This window comes from Acomys minous (assembly GCF_964271855.1).
Source record: "Acomys minous genome assembly, chromosome: 4".
Lineage (NCBI taxonomy): Eukaryota > Metazoa > Chordata > Mammalia > Rodentia > Muridae > Acomys > Acomys minous.
In genome coordinates this window covers 111,177,834-111,204,550 of record NC_140486.1, presented here as the reverse complement: position 1 = coordinate 111,204,550, position 26,717 = coordinate 111,177,834, and the positions used below count along the sequence as shown (strand labels likewise).

The 26,717-nt window shown below is 40.9% G+C and overlaps 1 protein-coding gene across 4 annotated transcripts in view; it reads right to left on the bottom strand.

The window, feature by feature from the left end:
• Positions 1-26,717, bottom strand: part of DIS3L2 (DIS3 like 3'-5' exoribonuclease 2) — a 317,418-nt gene that overhangs the window by 112,676 nt on the left and 178,025 nt on the right. For all 4 annotated transcript variants that reach the window (XM_084779161.1, XM_084779164.1, XM_084779163.1 and 1 more), the window contains one exon: positions 4,147-4,226. In XM_084779161.1, the coding sequence (XP_084635287.1) occupies positions 4,147-4,226 (80 nt within the window). The remainder of the gene's footprint in view (positions 1-4,146; positions 4,227-26,717) is intronic.

Genomic DNA, 26,717 nt, shown 5'->3' with positions numbered 1-26,717 from the left:
CAGGAGGAGACAAAAAAGATGTGACTATTGGAACCCAGATGGACATTCCATTCAGATCTCTGATTAGTCATGGATAAAGTCTAAATTCTGATTTTCATAAAGCATAAAAATAATTGGATTTAGATTTGTTCACTTATTTTTCTTATTCATTCATCTTTTATTTCATTCATTACTTGCTCATTCACTCATTTTCCCCCTGTGGTTTTAATATTTTCATGAAATTATACAACTATCAACCAACTCCAAATAGAAACCAAAGTTCATTAGCAGCTGTTCCCTATTCTTGTCCATTCATTTCTAAGTCCTGACAAGGCTAACCCTGCCATGTTCAACGACAGCGCAAACATTAGAGAGTACAAATTACAAAACATGCTGTAGAATTGTGGGGATCCAGAAGCAACTAAAGTTTAAGGTCCTGCCTGACCATTTGTTCTTTGACACTTAGGGAAAAGCAGTAAGTGAGATAAAGGGGACTTATTATCCAGATGCTAACTCTTCCAGTACAGATGAACTTGCTAGAACAGCTTGCAAGCCAGGGAACCACACAGCCTAGACCTCACAAAGGCAGGAGGCTCTATGACATGGCAAATGGATTCACACCATATCGGCCACAAGACAGGAAAGAATATTTAGGATTCTTAGCTGAGATGTTGTGATGTAAAAGAAAAATGATAGCTCTTGTTTAGAAGGGGTTTCACAGGAGACACGGTATTTGTGCTGCAGGGCACCGAGGAACATTGACAGGATTGACAGATGGAAAACTGCAGAAAGATAAGAATATTTCTGATTCTTCCACACCATCTTATGGCAAAATGGGTTACCTTTAAGGTAACAAGTTAAAATACAATCTGGATATTCAAAAAGTGGATACTGCAAGGGTTATTAAGAAACCAGAGGGTGAGCTTATAACTATGGTATTCCCACACTAAAGTGGTGAGGTCAACTGTGACGTGTGTTGCAAGAAATCTGTTACAATCATAAAATACCAAACAGGGATTTACTGTCTTTAGATTCTGGGATATCACTACAATACCACTTTTTTATTAAACATTTTATTAAGCAAAAGTGAAAGAATCCACATTGCTGGAGAGCATTCCTTCCCCTTAGGTGTGTCTTGGGCTAAAGGAGTGAATCCCAGGTCAGATGAGTGGTGGAAGCTGCTTTGGAAGAGAGGTGGAGGGACACTTCCTCCTCCTTTTAGTTAATTTTAATACTTTACACAATTGGTTACCTGTATTTTGTATCTGATAGGAAAGACCGTGGCATACACTGGAACTCTATGAAAGGGAGTGTGAGCACTAGAAGGCTCTATCTATCTGTAAATTGATTTTTCACAGAATAGCCATTCAGATGATTTCTGTGAGACCAAAGGAAAACATAACTTTTATACAGTATTTTCTTTAAATAAACATAATTATGTAAATTTGGCTAGAAAACATTATTTGCTTTTTAAAACAGTAAACATTTTTTCCTCTAAGTAGGAATTGACATGAACTGGTAACTAATGGAACCTGAACTTAGCCAACACCCTCCCAATCCAAACTGGACTTGCCTTTTCACTTTTCATCTCCCTGGATAAATGATCCTGGCAGAACCAACTGTCACAATGGCCAACTGTGGAAGTGCCACCATAAAAATGCTTGACTGACTACCTCGGGCCTTTCCCAAGATTTCCCTGGTTTCTTCCTTTTGCTGCTGCCTCGCCAAACGCACAGATGTCAACTGTCTCTCTGGAATGCAAGAAATACCAAGTACATAGAAGGGTCTGATCACCTGGTACCGTGGGTGACTACTGGGCAGCTTGTGATTTCTGGCACCTCATAATTTTTTACTACAAAGTTTTTTCATTACAAAGCTACTATTACCACATTATAAAATTTGGAAAGTAGAGCAGAGAGGAAAATTGCTCGTGATCCCATCATCCTAGGAAGCTCATTCTCTGCCTTTGGGTGTGTCACCTTCCCCCAGGGCTCTCCTTTTACAGTTTTATGACATCACTTTTTCAGTTTATCTATTCTATTGTCAATAGGTTAGCAGCAACTCATGTAACTGCATATGATGAGACAGGCAACCGTGATCGCCTGGCCAAACTCAGCATGTTCTGACTTTCCAGTTTCTACCTGTGGACAGATGGTTCCCATTATCCAGGGTGAGCCACCTCTGTTTTTTCTTTCTCTATTCTGCCATTTGTTTCCACAGATTCTTCTCTTCCTCATCTCTACCTTACCTCACCCATCGTGATCCTTACCTCATCTTCAGTCCAGGTCTGTATGCCTACACTTGTAAAGTTTCTCGGTTCTTTTTTTTTTTTTTCCAATCTTTTTATAACTTATTTTGCCTGCTGTGCCTGAATTTCCCCTGAACAATGTCTGTGTGGTTTTCAAAGATCTGAAAAATAAAGAATATTTCTTGGGTGCAAAGAGATGGCTCAGAGGTTAAGAGCACTGTCTGCTCTTGTAGAGGTCCTGAGTTCAATTCCCAGCAACCACATGGTGGCTCACAACCATCTAGAATGGGATCTGGTGCCCTCTTCTGGTGTACAGGTGTACATGCAGGCAAAACACTGTATACATAATAAATAAATAAACCTTAAAAAAAAAAAAAGAATATTTCTTGCCACTAATCTGCTTTTCTTGTAGTTTTTTTTTTTGCCATTTCCTCCATGAAACTTTTGCCCACACACTTGCCTACTAGACATAAAGTAGCTCAGCAGAGTGAGCAAGGAAGAGCATATGCTAGCTTCCTTGTTCTCCCTGAAAGTTTAAGAGTTTGAGGCTAGCAGAGATAGAGAAACAGGTATTAGACTTTTGTCATAAACATCTATAAAACGGGAGGGAATATATGGAGCAGCTGTCTTCAACCACTAACAGAGAAGAGTTGTAACCCCAAGGGGAGAGAGGCCCAGCACCAGCAAGCTTCTACTAGGACAGGGGGTGAGGATGGAGGGGGTGGGGACAGGGCACTGTTCACACTGGCGCTTTGGAAAGTGGGATCTGCAGAAAGCAAGCTTACTGAAGCTGCTGTACACAGCAGAGACTGCCCAAACATAAGGCGCTGGCTGGGCCAAAGTTGGCTCTTGTAAATATGATGTTCTAATTTTAGATTATGGAAATATATAACTGAGAGTATGTGCTGAGGATACAGCTCAGCAACAGAGCGCTGCCTAGCACAGAGCAGCCTCATCCACATGATTATTGGGGGAGAGGGGTGGAAAGCTCCTACTAAAAGAGGCTAAGCAGTTTTTTGCAATGTGTTCTGTCTCTTTGCTTATGCCTACTCATTCTCACTGCTCATTGCATCAGAGAGGGAAGCACAGAGGTTTGCACCAGAAGAAGACAAGGGCTGAGTACTTTGGAGGTGGGCAATCAATGCTCTGTGGCAGAGTAAAAGCAGGATGCGCCTAACTCATTGGTATAGTATCAAAGGCCATGTTATTCCAAGGTAATTCCCAGGAATAGCCAAAGTCACTGTAATCACCAAGGCACCCCTGCAGAAAAGGGCCAGAAACACCTGGAAATGCTATCTGCATGGATGGGGGTGGGAACTGATGTTTTTTTCCTCATATTTTTCCACAGATCCTTTGAAAATCAGCTGCTGCTATTCTTCCTACTACAGTCATCCCTAACTTTTGTTTTCCCCAAAGAATGTTTAAAAGGCCCTTAACAGTCAGCCATTCACACTCTTTTTTATAGACAAAGAGCTACAAGGAACAGTGGGCTTCTGCAGGTCAGGCCTAGAGAGCCCTGAGTCAGGAGGGTGTGCCTGCTGCCCACTATACAGCATGTGTTGAGAGAGGCCCCTTCATGCCAAGCTTGAAGGAAACACCAGTCTCTCTTGAGTACAGCCCATAGGGAGTCTTCTTATTATCCCTCATACCCAAGCTAACAGGAGGGCCGAGGCCTAGAAGTAGCTCTTCTGCTTTCATGGCTACCTCTTCTAGGACCCACAAACAGCTAGTGACAGGACGTTTCCCACTCTCTCCCTCTCCAGAGCCTCCATGGGACCTTAACTTTTAGCTTGAATGAAGCAAATCCATCCTTGTCCACTAAGCTGCCTACAGAACATGAGGAAGCCTGACATGGGTATGCTGCATGTGGGCATGCAAGTTACTCTTTATACAGAGCAGCAGAGGAATGTCTGTCCTACCGTCAGCGAGCGGCCTGCAGGAGAGGGCATCATCGAGGTCTCGAGCAGTTGATGGGTCAATGGTGAAGATACAGTCTTTTCTAGGAAAGATGGAAAACAGAATTAGCACAAGTAACCCACTATCTTAGACTGTTAAAGAACAGTTTGTTTTGCACATAAGGAAGAAGAAATGTGAGACTGGGAGAGAAAAAAATGTGCTCATTCTTCTCTTCCTCTCTGTGACTTGACCCCAACTTCTCCCTGCCCTGAGAGAGAACAGGTGTCACCGGGCATCCAGGAGGTGGTTTCTAGAAAAGAAGCTTCCCAAAAAGAATTCTGTTCCAAGAAAGACAGGTCCTCTTGGTCAGGTTCTCTCTGATGTCTAATATCTAATATCTAATTGTGTCTATGTACTACAGTTTCATTATCCATTCATTAGTTGATGGACATCTAAGCTGGTTCCTATTTCTGGCTATTATAAATAAAGCAATAATGAACATGGTCATGCAATTTTCTCCGTTATAGGGTACAGAATCCTTAGGAAATCTGCCTAGGAGTGGTATAGCTAGATTATGCTGTAGATCTACTTCTAGCTTTTTGAGGAACTTCCATGCTGGTTTCCATAGTGAATGTACCAGTTTGCATTCCCACCATCAGTAAGGTGTGCCTTTTCCCTTACATCCATGCTGTCATCTACTGCATGTGTATGTATGTATGTATTCATTCATCCAGTTGTTTATTCACAGTTTTTAAATCTTAGCCATCCTGACTGGTGTACGATGAAATCTTGGATAAATAGTAATGGAAAGTTCCAGGAAGACTAAGTTGATTGTGGCTACACAGTGATTGACTGTACAAAGGGGAGAGCCTTGAACTTAGTTTACAAGATAAAGGAAGGACACATTGCTCCTTGCTCCCTTTTGTTTCATCCATAAAACCTACTCAAATGCTTCATGAGCATTACTCAATAAAAACACTTGTGTAACTAAATCTGACATGTCACATGGGATAACAGGAATGGTTTGGTCCTTTTATTTCATCATAATGATGTCATAAGATGCTGAAAGAATGTACCTCTAGGTCAAAAAAAATTTTTTTAATGCTGTTAGTTTAGGTGAGGCACAATTCTACTGAGGATTAACTAGTAAATTGTGTCTTTGTGAATGTCTGGGGCCTCCGGGGCATTCATTTCTACAAACACAATGAATGAATGCTAATGCCTACTGGGACATTTCCAGCCGGAAACATTCATTGACAAACAGTCATTGGCAATACAGTATGACCTCTGTGGTTAGTTTGTATATTTTCCCCCTTGCTTTCTAACAGTTGGTTTCTGAGTAAATTTCTAGTTTACTCCATCTTTTTCATCTGCTCTTAAACCAGAAACACAAAATCTAAATTAAAGTGAACAATGAGGGACAGTATTAAAGGGTCTTACTGTGAAGCTAAGCTGAGCGAGCGGTACTTCGGGACAGGAGTCTGCCTGCAAGCATGGCCTGTCTGTCACCTGCTTGTAAATGGCCTGAAAGCCAACGTCAACTTTATGTGTATGGGTACTTTGCCTACTTGCTTATATGTGCATCACTTGTATGTTTGAAGTCTGCAGAAGCCAGAAGAGGGTGCCAGATCTTGTAACAGTTGTGAGCTGCCATGTGAATGTGGGAATTAAACCCAGGTACTCAGAAGAGCAGCTCTTAAGTGCTGAGCTATCTCTCCAGCCCTAGTTCTACATTTTTAAATGGTTGAAAACAAATCAAAAGAGCATGATTTCATGGCACATGAAAATTGTATTAATTCATTTATGTAAGTTCAGATATTGCTTTATTGGGATAGGCTCATACTTTTTTTTTGACACAATAGCAGAGTTGGCTAGTTGTAACACAGGCAGTATGCTTAAATGTTTGCTGTTTGAAAGGATGGGATGTAGCTCAGTGACAGAACCTCAACGCTCAAGGCTTGATCCTCAACACTGAAGAACATTACTACATGCTCTAGATAGAACGTTGATGACTTTACGTTAATGTTTCTAATGCATTAAATGAAAACATTCAGTCAATGTTTGTATATGCTGGACTTATTTTCTAATTATAAGATTTCTTAGCGCCTTTAAGTTGGTAACAGCAGTTCCTGCCAGATGCATTTGCTGTCAGACTCATCTGCCTCTGGCTCTTTTCTGTCGTACAGCATCTCCCTGAAGCTGGGTTCTGCAAGGAGATCAATGACCTGCTATGGGGCATTCCATACAGACCTCCAGCACAACCTTGGCTTACAAGAGGCTTTAGCAGCACAGAAGCTTGTCCTGAGAGACACTGTAAGAAGCCAACAGGGGACTATAGTGCTCGCTGCATGAAGGCTGGTGGATACAGGAGCCAGTCTGACCATTTGGTGTTCTTTTATGAATTCTTATGTGTAAAGTTGGTACAATACAAGCAAACAGTCTTGTGAGCTGATTTCACAAATGCATAAATTTTTATGTTTTATACTTAAGTTTCTGTCTTTACTTTGGCTCCTAGGAAACTTAGAAAAACCACCTGTAACTTTCTTCTAGAAGACAGTTGCAGTTTCTAGCTTCTACCTTGATTCTACCTAATTTCCTATTCAAAGATACCTTTTGCCCCATTTCCTAATTAAAGAAAGTCAAGCTTCCCAAAGCTAAGTGGTGGTGGGGAGGTGGGTAATAAGCAAATCCATATAGTTTAAGATGCGACTGATGAGAGCCACACAGTATGAACTCAGAACAAACTTCTAGATAGAGTCAAACTCAGAATATTCCCAACAAGGATTTATTCTACAGGTGTGGAACTTGTCCTAGACTTGCCCACTCACTTTGGAAAGCAAAGCAGTAATGAACAACGAGTGTCCCTGATAACCCTCAGTCTTCAGTACTGAGACTCACTGATTTGACTGTCATCTCCACAATTAGGAACCTGCCATGACAACATGGTGTGTGAGGGCTCCTTCTGGTTGTGGGCCACAGTGGCTGAGAGCTGGTGGGGATGGATGAAGGCGCATCGCATCCTCTAGCTACTTCACTCCATAACATGCTTGAGATTTTACTGGCCCCCTTTTTGGAAGGTTTTGGTCTCACAACATGCAGGGAGCAGCCTGGCCTGCCAGCTTTTAGAACCTGTGAGACCAAATATTTAAAGAGTTCCGCAACAATGGTTAGAAAGAAGCTAAACCTGACCCACAGAAAATAAAGAGCCAGGTGGGGGAGGGAAAGAATGAGATTCCAGGAGGCTGCAGAATTCCAATTCTGGGCAACAGTTATATAACCTGAAAGCACGTGACTGAGGGGTTAGTAGAACTTTTTAAAGGGACAGTAAACTTCCAAGACAGTTTGTTTTGCTTGAAGCCATGGGTTCTAGAAAAGAACACATGAAGAATAGTTAAGCACCTTCTGTATTCCTTATGATCTAGCCAAGAGTGCAGGAAAGAACTACACTGAAGATATTTTCTGCTCCTTTGTCTTTCACATCCTCTAGGTGAGCCTGTCTCCTGTCCCTCCAAGATAACATCATCTCTAACCCTTTCAGCTGGAAGCAGTTGCCCAGTCTCCACAGCACTTGGTCACTATTTACCTCACTAGATTTTGGCCATGACTCCTACCAATTATCACAGAAATTTCCCCACATGGTCATGGTTATTGCCAGATTAATTAGCAGATAGCAAGTGTATGGTCAAAACCCTTTATTAGCTCCTTAAAGAATAAACAGAAATTCAGCTTAGGATTCAGGCACTTTTTAAGTTAAGCTTTCACATTCTCAACTTGTGCATCCTCTAATCTCTAACTCACTGTTTGTTCTATTCCTGTATGGAGACATTCTCCCTACAAATTTCCAAGTTCTAAGGCCAACCTTGCTTTTAAAGACCTAGGTAAGGGTAATGTCATCTTTCTCCCAGGGATCTCCAGGACTCTACAGAGTGGAAACTATATCCTCTGTTCTATTCTACCCATGCTTGTGACCTGCTCCTCTCTGATAGCACTGGCCACTGTCTTTGATATACTGGCATTTACATATGTAAATTAGCACTGTGACAAGCCAGAGACAATATCAGGTCTGGCAGACATTCACCTACATGCAATGAAGAGTTACTTAATGATGAATGAAAAAAATAACCAAAAGGCTCTCTTTAGCACTTTTCCATTCAATGCGGCCACTGTGCCTTGGGAAACACATTTAGGATTAGAACTCATGACTTCCTGGCACGGGCTGCTGTGGTCACACCACAGTGTTATTGTTTCCAAGGGTGTCCTTTTCTGTCTTCATCCCATCTTCTTTTCTCATAAAATAGTGTTTTACAAACTGTGGCTTATGAACCATTTCCAGAGTAACAAAATTTATAGAGGTCCTCCTCTGCCCGTGACTCTGGGTTTGTCTCCTTGGGAGCAAGCAATGATGGTGGGAAAGGTTCTGGGTCAATGGTAGTGAATGGGTAAAAAAAAAAAAAAAAAAAAAAAAGAGGAAAAAGTCTAAGAAATAACCTTAATAGGATAAAGAATACAATTTTTACTCCAACACTTTCTTAGTTAAATAGTGTCATGGTTAATAGAGAAAGCAGAAAAAAAATTTTTTTTATTTAAAACAAATCAGAAGAAGAAATAGACAAAAAGAGTACTTATCTACAGTGCTGTCTCCCTAAAAACACAGCCACAGAGCCCAGGCAGGTGAGTGGTGTGTTGTCTGATAACCACCTCACTAGCTAGAATCATCTCTCAAAGTTCAGCCTGTCCTTCCTAGTCTAGAAAGAGATGCAACAACCACTTTTTAAAATGGCAGTTGCCAAAACCTTAATACCAATTCTTTCTCTCAATTCTACTGACATAGCCGACACTTAGGAGTCTGAGACAAATTCCAAATTTTTTTAAATGGTAAAAGTCTAAGATCACCAATACTGTACTTCTATCTTCCACTCAGTAATGGAGTGACATTCAGAAAGATATACCGTGGGCAGAAAGAAATGGCCGAGCATTCTTGGAAAGCCGCTTTTTACCTAGCCAGGAATTTTTAACTGTGGGTCCATGAGAGGCAGCCTCAACTGCTGGCAAATGTTCCAAGCGAATGCGGTTCTTAGGTTCTTTGACTTTTTATAGGACAAGGATGAAATGGGACTCAGAACCACCTGAAATGACTTTTCCCTGTTCCATTCTTTCACTCGCTCACCCACTGAACTTTTCATGGCTCGGCAAATGCCACATGACAGGACTTAGCTGCTACTGTAGGAGCCAGGGAGCCAGCCCCAGTGAGTCCATGGTTTAAATGCAGAGAATGAACTCAACACAACCTTCCTCCCCAGAATCCCCAAGGACATTTAAAGAGCAGCAGTAAAGTGCTCCATAGAGACTCATCAGAGGTGACACCTGGTAGCTTAATGCTGAGGATCAAGGAGTTTTATGTCATCCAGGGTTACATAATAAGTTTTGGGGTATCCTGGGCCTTGTAGCAGAACCCCAAATCCCCTTTCCCCATAAGTGACTACTAATTAGAGGCCATCATTTAGCCATATTTGCTGTTGCTTCTGTCTCCCTCTGAATCTTCCTTTATACACCGGCTTACTTCCTTTTCGCATCTGAACTCCCAGTAGGAGTCGTGCTGCAGGGGAACTCCCCATGCCCTCTGTACTACAGCATGTGTCTGAAAGCGAGGGGCATTCCATGGCGCCACAACACTATAGTCTATGCCAAGAAGGTAGTGGTTCTACCAACCAGTTTATAAATAATGCATAAGTATCTTCAACTGCCCATCACGAGTCTCTAACGTTTTTTCTCTTCCTGTTCGAGAATCAAATCAGTTTCCACACTGTAACTGTTAGTTAGACCTCTCTTGTCTGCTTAATATCCACCCATCTTTTAACAGAATCCTGCTGTTTTAGAAGAACCAGGCCAGCTGCCTTGTAATCTTATCTATTCTGCTTTATTAGATTATTTCCTCATAGAAGGTAAAAGAGAAAAATGAAGATAAATAAATCAAATGTAAAGTGTGGCAGCCTGCCTGTAATTGTAGAAATCATTAAGTAGAAGTGAAATGTTCATGAATTTGAGGCTAGCCTGAGCACCAGGGAAGTTCCAGGCCAACCTGGGCAACAGAGCAAGAGCTTGTCTCCAAATTAATCTCATCTGTATTTCCTATAAGCAGAAAGGTTTGTTTAAAGGGTTGGCTTCCATGAAGAGGCAGCCTGGTTAAAAAGTGAGTGAATGTCTTGAGTACTTCCCAAGTGAGCGGTGGGTTTCACAAGTCATCCTATCAGAAGGCTAACACTGTCAGGCAGATTAAGGTACTAATAGCCAGACTGCTATCTGATAGCTCCCTGTTACCCAACACAAAGACAATATCTTCTATAGACAGAGACTCTCAGATCTTATGAACATACTATTCACAAAAGACAACCACTCTACTAGTGGTTTCTTCTTAGGAGAGGTTATATTAATACAAAAAATAGGGGAGAAATAGACAAAAAAGAAAGTAGTATATGGATAGATATACTTTCACTTAAATATACTACACTTCTAAATTTCATTTACAAGTTCCAGGCAAAATAGTTAACATGTAAAAATAAAACAGAAATTGTAACCAAATCTTAGTATGACTTTTTTTTGGAGACTAAACATAATAGAAAAGGCCAGAATTAAATGGATTTAAATTCTAGTGGACAAAATCAGGAATAGTAAAAAAGTCAAGGAATTAACTATGTCTAGACATCCCTCCTAGATTTCTATTTAAGGATATATATATATGTATATATTATATATTATTATTACATATTACACACACACACACACACACACACACACACACACACACACACACACACACACACCCTTGAATTCACAAGCCAGGAGTTCAGAATCTCCTGTTGAAAGGATCATCATCCTTAATTCTCAATCCATTTATCAAGCTAAAATGCAAATACAAGTGTGAATACATTTCAACAGTCTGGAACTTGGAAGGTTCTCAGGGAACATGCTGTGCTAACTGGGGAAGGGTTAAGCCACTGCTATTTTTCAGATCTGAAAACAGTTGTTTTGATATGAGAAGAATCATCACAATGGTGCCATCTCTCTTCTATAAAAGCTATACACATTTTTTGTACAACAGTATGATTGTTATGGCAACCATAAAAATGGAACTATCATTCTTCCAATTACACACTACCCATACTAGATTACCTTTAACACTTCCCCGGATTTCTTTTCAGAACATGCTGTCTGTCCTATAGATGCTTAGACGCAAGATAAAGTGATCTCTTTCAAAGGGAGATTCCGTAACAATGACTCTTTCAAAGGGTTAGCCCTTCAGGAATTCTAGGACTTTCCTGTCAAGTCCTTTCATCCCCTGGTGACTGGGAGGCCTCAAAATATTCTTCCTGGGAGGCAGAGGAGCTGCCTGGAACATGTCTTCTCAAAATGAATGTTTTATTAAGTGGGTGAAATGGAAAGACGGTGTTCAAGCACCATGAACGGTCTCACTAGGCCGGCATAGTTTTGTAAAACACTGAGACCATTTGCCAATTCCCATGTATTAAGGTAAGAGGCTGGTACAAGTGAAACATACTACATTTTAATGAACTTTGCTCTGTAAATAGTGGCAACATGCACATATATTTTTAAATGCCAAAGTAAATATAGTTATACTTTAGGATGATCAGGAACTCTATCATTATTTTCTCTAAAGTAAGTAAGATTTCAGAAACTTCAAAAGAAAAAAGTATGAACCTTTTCTTTCAGCAATGAGGAAATCCAAGCCTTGTCTTTTATGTCTCTAAGTTTTCATTTTGGGTCCAAATTCTGTTGCATTGTTCAGAACTGGTTCTATAAGTAAAAGCAGAGGTGAAAGTGTACTGACTATGAATTTCTGGCAGATTTAAGTTAAATACTTAGATTCCCAAGAGGAAAACATGCTGATAATTACTGCCTCGTGCATAGAGTTTCTAAAAAAGGATCTGGGATAGAATGAAGCATTGATGGCTCCTCTCTGTACTTGTGCTCAGGGAAGGAGAGGCTCAGGGAGCTCTGCACAGGGTTTGGGTCTGCCTACTCACTTTAAACAAAGTGATGATAGAGTTCCTGGTTGTCCTAAAGTATAACTATATTTATTTTGGCATTTAAAAATATATATCCATGCTGCCATTATTTACAGAACAAAGTTCATTAAAATGTAGTAAGTACCACTTGTACAAGCCTCTTACCTTAATAAATGGAAATTGGCAAATGGCCTCAGTGTTTTACAGAACTATGCCAGGCCTAGTGAGACTGTTCATGATGCTTGAACACCATCTTTCCACTTTACCCACTTAATAAAACATTCATTTTGAGAAGACATTTCTCTCTCTCTACCTTGGCTGACTCCACTGCCCAGTCCTTACCAAACTTTGGAGCAGCCCTGAATCACACTCCTACTCTTTCACTCCTACTGAGGTAGCTCACCATCTAGGCCCTGGGTTCTTCCCATCTCTACCTTTTTAATATGCTTCTGCATTTGACTATTGGGACAAAGTAAACTTCTAAGACAGAGTATTCAATTATACACCCTTTCTCAAATGTCAAGCGGCTTCTAGCTAGCTTTAGAGGATTGCACAGCAAGTGTCTCTCTGACTTGACTCTAATAAGGACTGTTGAGACTGTTCGAGCTAAATGTCCATGGGCCACTAAAACAAAACAAACCCTGGACCCTTTGCTCAAGAGCTTAATCTACCTATGCCTCATGCAGCAACGACTTTCCTAAGGAGACAAGGGCAGACTAATCCTGAGATAAAACTCAATTAGACTACAGTTGGGTCAAGTCTAAGCTATACATGTGTGCATTCACTTTCCTTCTACCCATTGTGGCGTCCATATAATCTGGAAGTTCCTATGCAGGACTTCTGAAGACAGAGCAGAGTCAGGGGTCCCCAGTGTCTTCTGGGTATAACTGAACTGGTTATCTCTGCTCTCCTATTGTGGTGTTTGCATTTGATTTCTGGGCAGTGGCTGAGCTGGGCCTGTTACGACTAGGATTCTGGCAACAAAAGTGCTTCCCCACCTCTACTGACCTTAGCACTTTGGCAAACCAGTTCTGCCCAAACAGCTTAAAATAGGGAGAGTAATGTATAGGAATTTGTTTTCCCTTTTTCTATACTTAATTCTCTCTAAAAAGACTGTTTCCTCACTTAAATGGGTTTTCATTCATACAGTGTCTGTTTTTTCACTTGTTTCAAATACTAGAAGTAGCATTTGTTGAATTAAATTTTCACTGGATTTTAACTAAATGGCTAAGAAGTAATTTAAATAATTCTCTCGGGCTCTTTTTTTTTAAATTTTTGTTTATATTTATGTATACTGAGTATGTACGTGTCAGGGAACAGCTTGTGGAAGTCCGTTCTCTCCTTCCACAATGTATTGAATTTAGGATGGCTGCAGTATCTTTATCCAATGAACCATCTCATTAATACATTTTTCTTTGTTTCTCTCTCTCTCTCTCTCTCTCTCTCTCTCTCTCTCTCTCTCTCTCTCTCTCTCTGTGTGTGTGTGTGTGTGTGTGTGTGTGTGTATGTATGTATGTATGTATTTTGTGTGTGGGAATATGTAGACCTGCTGAGGTATCTTGATAGCGTGTTTGGGTGTTCTTTCATCAATTCCAACCTTTAGAACAAAAGCTAGAGGTGGCACAAATGGTTTTCACCTAACAGAGCTTATACCACAAGCACCAACATATCTCTGAGAATGGAATTCTCTTTGGTGATGCGTTGGTGCTTCCAGACACTGCCTCAAAAGACTGTCTTGGAGATTTTTTGAGGGTTTAGGGGCAAATCCTTTGGATAACAAATATATAACAATGAATGATAGATGAAAAGAGATTAAAAAGTAGGAAGGAAGAGCTTCAAGGGCACAGGTAGCACAAAGTATTTATTCTCTTTAAAACTTAAATATCTTTTTGGTGTGGCATTTTATATTAATAATCTTTAGAAAGAAGGAAGAAGCAATATTTGATCAAGTATAATGGCTATACAGTTCCAAGCTAAGCACTATATATGTTATTATATTAAAAGTCTACACAATATATGGGAAGGAATATATATTAAACTAAGGCTCAGAAAAAAACTATGTGACAAGGGTTACATAGTAAGTGGTAAATGAGAATTCAAGCCAACTTTAGATTCCATATTCTTTCTAAAAGTCTGTTTTAATATTTTTTACATTTTTAATTATATATATGTTTGTGTCTTTGTGCAAGTATGTACATGTGAGTGCAAGTGCCCATGGACACCAGAAGATGGCATCAGATCCCTTGAAGCTAGAGTCACAATAGTTGTGAGCTGCCCAGCGTGGTCCTGGGAACTAAACTCAGGTCCTCTGCAAGAGCAGCACACATTCTTAACCACTGAGCCATTTCTCTAGTTCCTAAATTCCACATTCTTAATGGTTTCTATGATATCAAAATAATTTAAAGTTTCCAAATTCTGGCATGAAAATTAGTAAGTAGCATGACTAAGAAAGACAGGAGTGAGAAATTCCAGACTAGCCCAAGCTACAGAACGAGACTGTCTCAGAAAGTCAAAACTAAACAATACCTGAGTAAGCAGAGCTGTGGTTGCACACAGGTGCCTGCACTAGAAGGCCTCTCCTGAACCCAAACTGGGACAGTTGGAGCCTTGCCATTGAACTGGGGCAGCGAAAGAGAGAGGGATACAAGGAAGAGCAGGGTTAATAGGTGAGACATCAGTCGTCCTCTGGGTGGATGGGGCCAGGACTCGCAATGTCCTTCCCACTGGGGAGAGAGAGGCAAAGGAGGTAAGGTGAAGGCAACACGAAGAGGCCCAGAGGAGGAGAGAAGGTGCGGGTTCCTGCCTCACTGCACTTCCTAGCTCCCTACCCTTCGGCTCTGGAAGGCAGCACAGGAGCGTTAAACAGATTCTCCTTTCTGCTTAAGTGAGCTCCAGTAGTTTCTGTCCATTGGACCCAAAAAAGTCTTAATTAAAGTAACAGCCGCGGAAAGTTTCCTAGAATGGCAAGTGCGCCACGGCTTTCCCTCACGCTTTCTCTCTAAGGAAGCCATGACAGGGTGTTACAGTCACCACTTCCACACCGCCCACTCCAGGGAGCAGGGTGAGTAGCCCAGGTGTGGGAGGCAGGGGGAGGGCATGGATGAATTGTAAGGCCAGCTTTCCTTATTTCAAAAACAGGCAACTTGAAAAATTACTGCCTTCGTCATTCAAATTCCATAAAGCACAATGCAAGAACGCTGGCCTTTTGGCCAGCAGGAGTTTAGAGTTAAAAAGATTTCAATTTCAATTTTCTCAGTGTGAGGGAGGGAAGACACTGCTCTTTTTATCATGGACAGGGGTCATGAGGGTAGAGACATGAGGGTCAGAGGAGAGAGATGCCAGAACTGCATACCCGAATGCCAAGTTCCTGCTTGTTCCTTGAGGCTACAACAAGACTTTATACTTGTTGGAGCCATAGTTTCTGCATCTATCAAGTGGAGCCATGTGTCCCACAGTGGTGGTTTAGTGATTAGGATGACACATATGCATAAAAGGAATAAAATCGCTATAAAATTCAGCAAGTGATATGCTTTGGTGTATGCATATGATACATGGGCAAGATTAGGAGAAGTTTTGCCTTTGTTCATTTTTTTCCACCCTGGATATTTTTCTGGCCAGTTATTAACAGAAAAGATGTACCAGGGAACTAACTGATTTTCCCCCCATGGTTTATATGCCAAACACAAGAGCAGGAAAACCCAACAGGGTTGTCAGTAAGTGCCTATCGTGTGTCCTGTAAGTGCCTACTATGTGCCCTGTACTGCCTTAGGCTTGAGAGTATGTGAGTAATTTAATATTTTCAAAGTAACTATTTCAAAAAGAAACGATTAAATATAACTATAGAAAAGGATAATTGAACACACATTTAAAGTATTGTTATGCTTGTGGGAACACTCCTATCCTAGGAATTCTAATTACATCTGAAAGACCACAGGAGAACTGTTTAAACAATCACAGTTTGAAACTCTTGATTTTCGCATATATAAACTTTGGGCTAATACCACTAAGACACCCCTTGGGCAACAGAAGCACAGGCAACTTGCATGTAAGCACAGGAGGGGAACTATGTAACGGGTCAGTTGCTTCCACAGGTGACAGCTCTTCTGCACAAGGTTACAGGACTCTGTGCACCCCCACACACAGTGTCACGATGCCTAAACAGTCTTGGATTCTTGAAGAACCACTTGCTAAGCCAATTCATAAGCTTCACAAGAAAATCAGTTTCACTACTTGATAATTACACTCCTTTAAAAAATAAAGTTGAATTATCCACCTTGATCACCCACCTGATTTACCACCTTTGGCTCTGAACTTACTCAGCTCTTTCCAAAAATCAAATCCACTCTCAAAAGATGAAGCTTTGCAGTTGTTGAAAATGTGCCTCGGGCTCTGAAGGCAATTTCCAAAGAAGAGTCCAAAACTGTGCATGTCTTCTGGAGCTCCTCAGCCACCACTTGCCAGGCGCCCCAGCCCTCCTCATTCTGAACCATGCTCAGGCTCCCCTCACCTCACTGAACAGCAGAGCCCTTCAGAGAGACATCTGTGCTTAGACTTTGCCTTCCTGCCTGTCACCCACTCCTCAGTGGACTGGAATCTGGCTTTTGTTCTAGTCACTACAGAGAACAATTTTTGACACAGCTAAAAACTTGACAGCTAAGTACAGGGTTGTGACTCTTGTTTCAGCCTCGTCGCAACTGACTACGCTGCTCAGAGAACACGATTAGCACTGACACAAACTTACCTTTTCCTTTCCTTCAACTCTTCTAAGGCCTACATTTCTGTTTTCCCACGTCCACCTTGCCCTAGGAAGCTTCGGGGAAATACGGCCTGCTCTGGAGTCTATTCTTGGCACTCTCTTGTTCAGGCTCTGTTCACTGGCAGCCTTTACTAACAATCATGTGACCTGAACAGGGGTCTGATGTCCACACTTTGCACCTGGGTACCAGGCCTATTTTTCTGTCTATCCTTTTGGAATGCTAAGCATATAATCTGTGAGTTTTACTCATCTTCCTCACAGAAAAGTTATGTTGTCCATATTCTTTATCGTGTTATCTTAGATGCTCTCGAACTCCACCATGGTCTGCAGCTTTTGATACAGACCAGGGACCATGTGGCTATCTCCTCTAGTGAGGCATAGGGAAAACTCAGCCATCCAGAACTCCACTTAGCTTGAACTATACATACCCCTTTCCCAAAAAAGCACCTAGCAACCTGGGGCCAATCTCTACTGAGCTTCGGGCACACTCCTCTAAACAAAGGCTTATGGTCACTCTGACTTTTAGCTCCTTAGCAACTTCTAGTAACTCCTTTTCTGTGGTCAAACATATCCAGAAACATCCAGCCTGGGCTGAATTTGGGCGTGTGCACAGTAAGGCAAACTATTTCCTCTGAATCATCTTCAACATCTCTGTGTCCTATCTCATGCCTCTGCATAATTGGGTGAACACATGATTAAAGTCTTTGGAAACACCAGGCCTAGGCAGTGGCCAGCAGTAACACCAGAGAGAACTTCTTTAAGAGCGCGTGACAATGTTAACTGATTCTTCTTTTTTAAACACTAAGACAAAGTACACTGATATCCTATTAGTCCTTCAAAGTTAAAGTCACTCACTCTGTAAAGTTTCAAGTTCCTCACACTATATCAGTTACTCTGTCATTTGTGTTTGCCTACTGTCATTTTGAGATATAACCTTTTATTTGACGTGGTTATAGATTAATCAGCAGCTGTGAGAAATAAAAACAGATGTCATGACGTTTTACCAGGTTCCAAACAGTTAAAGCTTACAAAGCTATACCACAGTGACAAAAGTCAGATACTGACACTGACACAGGCCAACCTTATTTAGATTTCCAATTCCTACTGCATTTATTTACATGTATACACTTCATATAATTTTATTCTATGTGTAGGTTCATGGATCCATCATTTGTCAGTCAAGACCCTGAACAAGACCACTGATGAAGGACGCCTTGTTCACTCCCACCTTCCCTCAGCGCCACCTGTGCTGTCATGAGCTACTAGAATCCATCCCCTAATTCTAAAGTAAGACTTCTCAAAACTCTTCCATAAATGGAGTTACATGCTATGCAGCCTTCAGGACTGGCTTTCTCACCCAGCAAACTTTCCTAAATATTCACCCACATTGTCAAATATACCCATGAGGACCATCCTGGATACACAATAGTTTGTCTAAATTCACCAGTTGAAGGACATCTGGACTATTCTAGTTTGGGACTATTATAAATAAAGCTGCTATGAAAATTCATCTCCAAGTTTTAAAGAAAAGATACTTTCATTTCTGTGGGATAAATGCCCAGAAATGCTGGTTTGTATGATGGTTATGGTTAATTTGTTAAGAGACTGTCCAAGAGTGTCCAGAGTGGCTGTGGCATGTTGATCTACCATCTCACATCCATACCAGCTTTCCTCACCGTTTCTATAAGCTGTAACCTTGCTATAGCGAGGTGAAGAGATGGCAAGCACATTTCTTTTTACCAGCTCACCAACCCCTTTCTTTGTAAAGCCACATGTAATCCATGGCTTCCAATAAAACACTGTAAGCAAGCTAGTCGGCAGGAAGTACCCTGGAGGAAAAGGCTCATAGATGTTCACGGCAAGCTGGCCTTGTGCTTAGAATGTGGGGCATCTAGAAATTGCTAGGACTTACCTTCTAGGCTAGGAGACTACACTGGTTGCCCCCCAAAAAATATTTTACTGGTTTAAGAAGAAAGGGGTCTTGTTTTTTGATGCTCATCTTTTCTGGTATCATTTGAAGAGTACTCTTGTTTGAGTACTCCTGGTAAAATTCATCATCAATTCTTATTCACCATTTGTGGCTCCTAGCATTTTGTGATACGTTTGAAGTTCTTCTTAGAAACAACTGTAGACAAAGTACTGTCCTTTGTGGTTTTGGTACCAATTTTGGGAAAAAAATTAAGAGAACAAGGAACAATTGGAATCTGATCACTTTTGGAGCTGTTTAGACCTATTTGGGAATGTCATGCAGGAAAATTTATATTTAATGGTATGTTTTAAGCTATTTTGGATTGTTTTGCTCCTTCTATTCATCTGACAAGAAATATGAATTTGTACATAAGTAGTTGAGAAGAAATCTAAGAAAAAGCTCCAAGAGATTAACTTTCCTGGTTCTGGTATCTGCTGTAAGGCATATTCTGGCATCAAATGACACAAGCTGTTGGGAATACTAGACCCTGGGACCTTAGCTCAGGAGGTTGAAAAGTAACTTTCTTGAAAGGACCCCACCCCTTTCAACTTATGCAGCCTTGCTATTGGCATGTGAGTGAAGTCTCTGCTGTAAAGAGGACTCTAGGTTGGAACCCAGGAGCAGATGGCCCTGTAAGGACCCTTTCCAGCACTGTGATGCGGGTTTGGCAAAAGACATAGCCTGTCACCGTGTTTATGGGAATGTCCTGTGTTAGCCGTGCTGTTTTGTGTAAACACTTTCTCATTTCCTTTCATATATGCTGGGTACCTAGGTCTCTTCATCCTAACCATTTCCTGACTTACAAAGGGACTGAAGGAAATTTCGAGTGGGAATCTTGGGATAAAAGCCCGTAACAACTCAGACTGAAGAAATTACTTTTATGTCAGAAATTACTTTTAGCTCAGCAGTGATTAGCAGGCTTGGAGGCCACTGAGGATAGACCTCTCTTTTCATGGTCAACTCTGGACCACACCTCATGTTTCCCCATAAGCACTAGGTGGAAAAGCATCTGCTTTGCCCCTCCTTAGAGTTTAAAATGCCATATGAAAAGATACGGGCTTTGTTGAGGTCTATTCAGGAAAAGCTACTGCTTCCTAGTCAAAAGAATGGCATGAGGGTTCTAAATGGCCTTGGTAGAGATGTGACATTCTGGTCTTCCCCTAAGATTAGATTATTACGTACTAAGTTAACTTTGCGGGGACTGTCAATCACCTGGCCAGAAGATCACCTCTCAGGAAAGCCGATTCTTAATGAAGACACTGAGAAGATGGGAGGAATAATTATCACTTTATGAGACGCCCTGCCCGGCAAGCAGTTGCTTACAAATCTTTACTACACCAAGCCAGCCCATTTTTCTGAGTTCTAACTCAAAAAAGCATAACTTTCCCTTTTTCTTCTTTTAATTTAAACCAAGCATGCTTTCCCTGGCAGGGCTTTCTGACCTCCATGCCTAACTCAAAAGGCATGGCTATCTCTCTCCCTCTTGGCCACTTCGCTCTTTCTGGCAGCTTCAGAGATTCTTCAGCTTTCCTGCTCCGTTGTTTTTCTTTCAAACTCTAATAAAATGGTCCTCGAACTTCCTTCTGAGTCTGTTTTTAAATTCTTTTTATTAACAAGACTAGGAACCCACAAAAGGGAACCCCAATTTCCCTAGAGGCATGTGGTGTGAAAATCCAGGATTGAATACATTCCTTAGGATACCGCTCTGGCTCAAGGGACAATTTCTCAGGGGGGTCACAGAAAGTGGTCTTTGCCACATTGGATTAGAAAGCACATTGCATATGAGTTCACTGTCTTTAAAGTATAACTTCCTAACACTTTATTTGATCATTTAAAAACTCACTATAAAAGAAACTCCCATTTACAGGAAAGTTTCCCTCTTTGCTAATCAGCTATTGAGACAAGGAAAGATACTGAGTGGTCATAATAAACACAGTCTTTTGACTTTTTTGCTTGCACTGGGCTTTTGCTTAAGCCCTTCTAAGTTCTCTGTCCTGAGATGGAAATTCGTTGCTGGCTTGCAGAGAGTCACACATACCCTGGAAAATGCAGACTTAGCAATAATGAGTGCTTATTCCAATGGAGGAAGTCATTTGATCAATGACTTCAAGTTTTTAAATGACAAATGAGTATTGCAAAAATTGGGAGCTTTGGTCAATTTTTATGTATGGCTGTATCTATATATTTTAACTTAGGTTAAAATATCTTCAGGCTTATGTTTGCATACTGTCTACATGATACTAAGTTTGCTTACAAGTATATAAGACTTGGTCACATTAACTGAAATTGTGAAATTTAGCTCTACACATGCCTTAAGTAAATCTTAGACAAATAGGCTATGTTAAGATCAGGGTGTGTCCTTCTCTAAGTTATTATACTGTCTAAAACTCTTCTTTCAGATTGTGCCTTCCCTGAGAGACTTTTATTTATTAGTCTGTATGTGTGTTTGTCTCATATAAGAGTTTAAGTACTATGTACATATGGGCACCCACAGAACTAGAAGAGGGCGTTAGATCTCCTGGAACTTAAGATACAGGTTACTATGAACCACCACATGAGGATACTTGGCACTAAACCTAGGTCCTATGCAAGAGCAGCAAGTGCCCTTAACCACTGAAGCATTTCTCCAGCCCCAAGAGACTCCAGTTTATATGCAGCTTTTGACTTCATTTTGAGGATGAAGGTAGCTGTGCACCCAAATGGACATCAAACAACTCTGTCTGCCCAGCACCACCTATGTAGCACAGACTGGGAGTAGAAAGGGGCTAGCCTATAAACTTATGGTGAATGAATACTATAGGGGCACATGGGAATGTTATAATCATATTAGGAAAATCAAATCCAAGAACTTCATAGACACACCAGACTGAGGAAAGGGTGCAACCCCATAAAGAGGTAGCCCTGTCCACTATGATGGCAAGAGCCCCTACCAACCTGTTGTCATGGTCTATGTGTGAGCCAAGGTCCAACAGGCAGAGAATTCCCAACTCTTCTTGGGGTTTCTGCTCCACTCAGCTACAGCTGTTGACACTGTACTTAGCAGGCATCAGCCTGTCCTCTTTCTCACCTTTTAGACATGGATCTGTCTCTTTTGCCTTTGCAGCTGGTTTTAACTCTGCATCTTCCCTCTCAACCCAGAGCCATAGCCACAGCTTCTTTGTGGCTGTTAGGGTTCTCAGTACATCATCTTGTCAATACAGACTATTTACATTTCTATCAACCTACTTCTTAAACCTCCAGAAACCCTGCCACAGCCTCTGTATCCCTTTATAGCGTAAGCTACATACTCACAACTGAGAACGAGATATTTGTTGTGTAATGTGTGATCCAAGAGTTAATATTAGTAATTGTGATAGAAATAAAAGAACCTGTGCTCACCACTGACAGATTACCAAGGAAAACAGGAATGTCTGTCAAACTGCTGAAATAAAAACTGTTGTAGCTTATGAATTTATTCTTATTTAATAAATTCTGCTCTGCTATTAAAAACAAGGAAATCCCAAAATTTGTGGACAAATGGATGGAACTAGAAATGATCATACTGAGTGAGTTAACCCAGAAGCAGAAAGACTCACATGGTATATATTCACTTATAATTGGGCACTAGCCCAAAAGGCATGTCCCACGAAAGTTTTCACTTACCAGGAGATTAGGATAGATGTGAGGACATCTCCCTGGGTCTCTAGGTAAGAGAAATATAGGAGATAGGGAAATAGAAGGACCCAGAGAGTCCTTGAAACCTACAAGAAGAACATTGTGACGGGTGGATTGGGGCCCAGGGAGGGGGGTCTGCTCAAACTATTGCACTAACCAAGGACAATACAAGGAGTAAACATTGAACTTTTACTCTGATCTATCCAATGGTCAGGACATTCTCCACAGTTATGTGGAGAGTGGGAACTGACTCTGACATGAACTCTGGTGCCCCATATTTGACCACCTCCCCTTGGTTGGGAGGCCTGGTGGCACTCAAAGAAAGAATAAGCAGGTTACCAAGATGAGACTTGATAGCCTATGACCATACAGTGGAGGAGGAGGTGCCCCTCGGTCTTAGACTTAGGGGAGGCAAATAGGATGAAAGCGGGAAGGAGGGAAGAACGGGAGGATACAGGTGATAGGATAACAATTGAGTTGTAATCTGAATTAATTAATTAAATTTTTAAAAGATGAAAAAAATAAATTCTGATATTGTAGAAAGCAAGCATGTTTAATCTGTGTTTTTGACAGTGTATTCACAACAAGCTAATTTGATATGTCGATATAATAAAATAAAATTAAAATTAAATTGACTTTAAAACTTAACATAAGAGAGCATGGTGGGGCACACCTTTAATCACAACACTTGGGAGGCAGAGGGAGATGGACTGCTGTGAGTTCAAGGCCAGCCTCGTCTACTCCAAGAAACCCTGTCTCAAAAAAAAAAAAAAAAAAAAAAAAGACTTAACATAAGGAGCTGCAGAGATGAGATGGTTCAGTGGTTGAGAGCACTGGCTGCTCTTGCAGAAGACCCAGGTTTGATTTCTAACACCCATATGATAGCTCAAAACCATATATAACTCTAGTTCTGAGGGACTGGGTGCCCTCTTCTGACTCCTGCAGGCACCAGGCACACACATGGTGCACATACACACATGCAAGCAAAACACTCAGATACATAAATTAAAACAAAATAAAAAATTTTGAGACAGGATATCCTGTGTAGCTCTGGCTATCCTAGAACGTACTCTGTAGGCCTGGCTGGCCTCAATGCCATAGAGATCCTCCTGCCTCTAACTCCCAAGTGCTGGGATTAAAGGTATGTGCTAACATACCTGGCAATAAAATAAATTTTTAAAAAAAATTTAAAAAGACTACATATATTTCTCCTGTGTGTATATTTATACGTCTTTTATACATTTAAGATAAAACATATATAGAATGTCCAGCTATTTCAAATCCACTTTCTCGTGTTGTCTTAGTTAGGAAGAGACACCCTGATCTTTTGTTTGTTTGTTTGTTTTTGTTTTTTCAAGGCAAGGTTTCTCTATGTTATCTTGGCTGTCCTGGACCGGGTTTGTAGACCAGGCTGTCCTCAAACTCACAGTGATCCACCTGCCTCTGGCTCCTGAGTGCTAGGATTAAAGCGTGCACCATGCCCGGCTCATGGCAACTCTTATAAAAGAAAACATTTAATTGGGGCTAAATAGTCTATTATCATAATGGCAGAAGGCATGGTGGCACACAGGCAAGGCATGGTGCTGGGAAAGGAGCCAAGAGTTCTATGTCTGAATTAGCAGCAGCAGCAGGAAGAGAGAGTGACACTGGGACTGGCTTGAGCATCCTAAACCTTAAAGTCCAACCCCAGTGACACACTTCTTCCAACAAGGCCATACCTACTTCAACAAGGCCACACATCCTAATCCTTTCAAATAATGCCACTCCTACTGGGGGCCTCCAACATGGGTTTTCATTAAAATATAGGACTACTAAAATGTACTTTATTTAGTTTTAAGAATAATTTAAACAGGTGTAGTGGTACACACTTTTAATTTGAGAATTAGGAAACAGAGACAGGCAGAATTCTTTGAGTTCAAGGCCAGCATGGTCTATATACTGAGTTCCAAGATAGCCAGGGCCACATAATAAAATTCTGTCTCAAAAAAAAGTTTAATCAAGGGGCTGAGGATGTAGCTCAGTGGTAGAGTATATGTGTGCCATGCACAAGTCACCAGGTTTAATAGCAAGTACCATATAAATAATAACCATATTAATTATGTCACATTAAAATTTATCATATGCATTATATATAACATCAATATCAAAAGTTTGGAAAAACTGGTGTTAATTATACATTTTTTTGAACATTAGAAAGAAAATATTGGGTAGAAAATTTAATTTAAAACTTAAAGGTACAAATATTTGTAATTGTGGGGTTCTTGTTGTTACAGTTTTGAGACAGGGTCTCACTGTATAGCTCTAGCTGGCCTGGAACTCAATGTGTACACAAGACTGGCCTCTAGCTTGCAGACACACTGATCTGACTTTTTACACGGGCTCCAGGGATGGACTGCAGGTTGTCCAGCTTGTACAGCAAACACTCTTTCCTGCTGAGCCATCTCCCTCACCCTGCTTACGTTCTTAATGAATTTTAGATTACTGACTCCTTGATGACTCTGTGGTTGCAGATACTTTGACCCAGTCTGCAGCTTTTGTTTCGATCAGGGTCATTCTCCAATTAAAATGTTTAACCCTATGAGATGTCATGTCCTCTTTTGGGGACTGTGCTTTCTGTACCCAAGTCTAAGAGCTCCGCAGTGTTTAGCACATCCTCTGCTCTTCTCTGTAGGTTTCCAATTTCTGTATTTTATATTTAAATGTATGATTAACTCTGAGGTCAGTCTCACATAAGGCATGAAGTTTGGTTGAGGTTTGTTGGCCTGTGTTTGCTGAGTTCATCCAGCACTCCTTGTTAGAAGGCTGTCCTGCTGCCACCCAATCCATTTACCCCTTTGTCAAAAACCAACAGGGCATGTTTGCATGGTTCTGTTTATGGGCTCTCTATTTCATTTTATTCATCTTGCCTGACCTTTAAAGGTTTTTTTTTAGATGGTCATGATCAAGTTTACATTTTTCTCTTTTCCTGCCAACTAAGAAATTCCAGTATGTTTTAGTTCATTGAATGTTAAACTTTTATATTATAAATGCTTTTCTATATCAACACCCCCTTCCCCAACACACAAATACTGGTAGGGGCTGTATCTAGAGTCTCACACATGCTAGGCTCTACTATGGAAAAACATCCTCAGCCCTGATTCCCCTTTTTTGAGAAAACATCTGGGTATGTAGTTTAAGCTGGCCTGGCACTTGTTATTTTAGCCTAAGCTATCCTCAAACTGGCAATCATCTTGTCCAGTGTCCCAGGTGCTGGGATTATAGGCATGCACCCTCACCTCTGGTTTCTTACCTCAGATAAGAATGTATGATACTTTTGATATGATAGCTCATATGCATTGATATTTCATAGTAGTAATACTGAAACAAAAGTCATATACCATAAACTTCATTATCCTTGGACCCAAAAAATTCAAAGCTTTCTTGGTATTAAACAGAGCTGTATCATCATCATCAATACATAATTTTAAAACATTTTCAGCATCAAGAAATGGGAAGTCTTGGGCTGGAAAAATGGCTCAGTGGTTAAGAGCACTTGCCGGTCTTCCAGAGGACCTGAGTTCAGTTCCCAGCACTGCAACTGACAGGATCACAACCAGCTGTAACTCCAGCTCTTAGGGATCCAATGCCGTCTTCTGACATATGCATGCACTTCATACATGTAACACACACACACACCTTTTTATCTTTTTAAAGAAAGGAGCTCGATGTCCATAGTAATCACTATTTGATGGCTCCACAGCCCCTAGCAGCCAACAATAAACAAACAAACAAAAGAGTTTCTTTTTTGACTACTTTCTGGGCATTTTATAAAGCAGAGTCATAAAATATGTAGCCTTTGTAGCTGGCCTCTTTTGCTGTGCATAATATTTCCAAGATGTGTGCACACTGTGGATGTGTGTGTGTGTGTGTGTGTGTGTGTGTGTGTGTGTGTGTGTGTGTGTGTGTATGTATAGATATATGTCCTTTATCATATCCATAATTTTCTTCTTTTCCCACGTCTATTTTTGAGGGCTGTTTTTTTCCCACCTAAAACAAAACAGACTTTAGGCCTAGTCAGTATTAGCTCAGTAGAGAAATCCAAACATATCTCTGCCACTGGATGGCAACGGGGCCACCTTCTCCCTTGGCTGTAGCAACCCAATCCCCAGAGAGAAAAAGAACACAGCTCTCCCACTGAGAGGGGCACAGAAC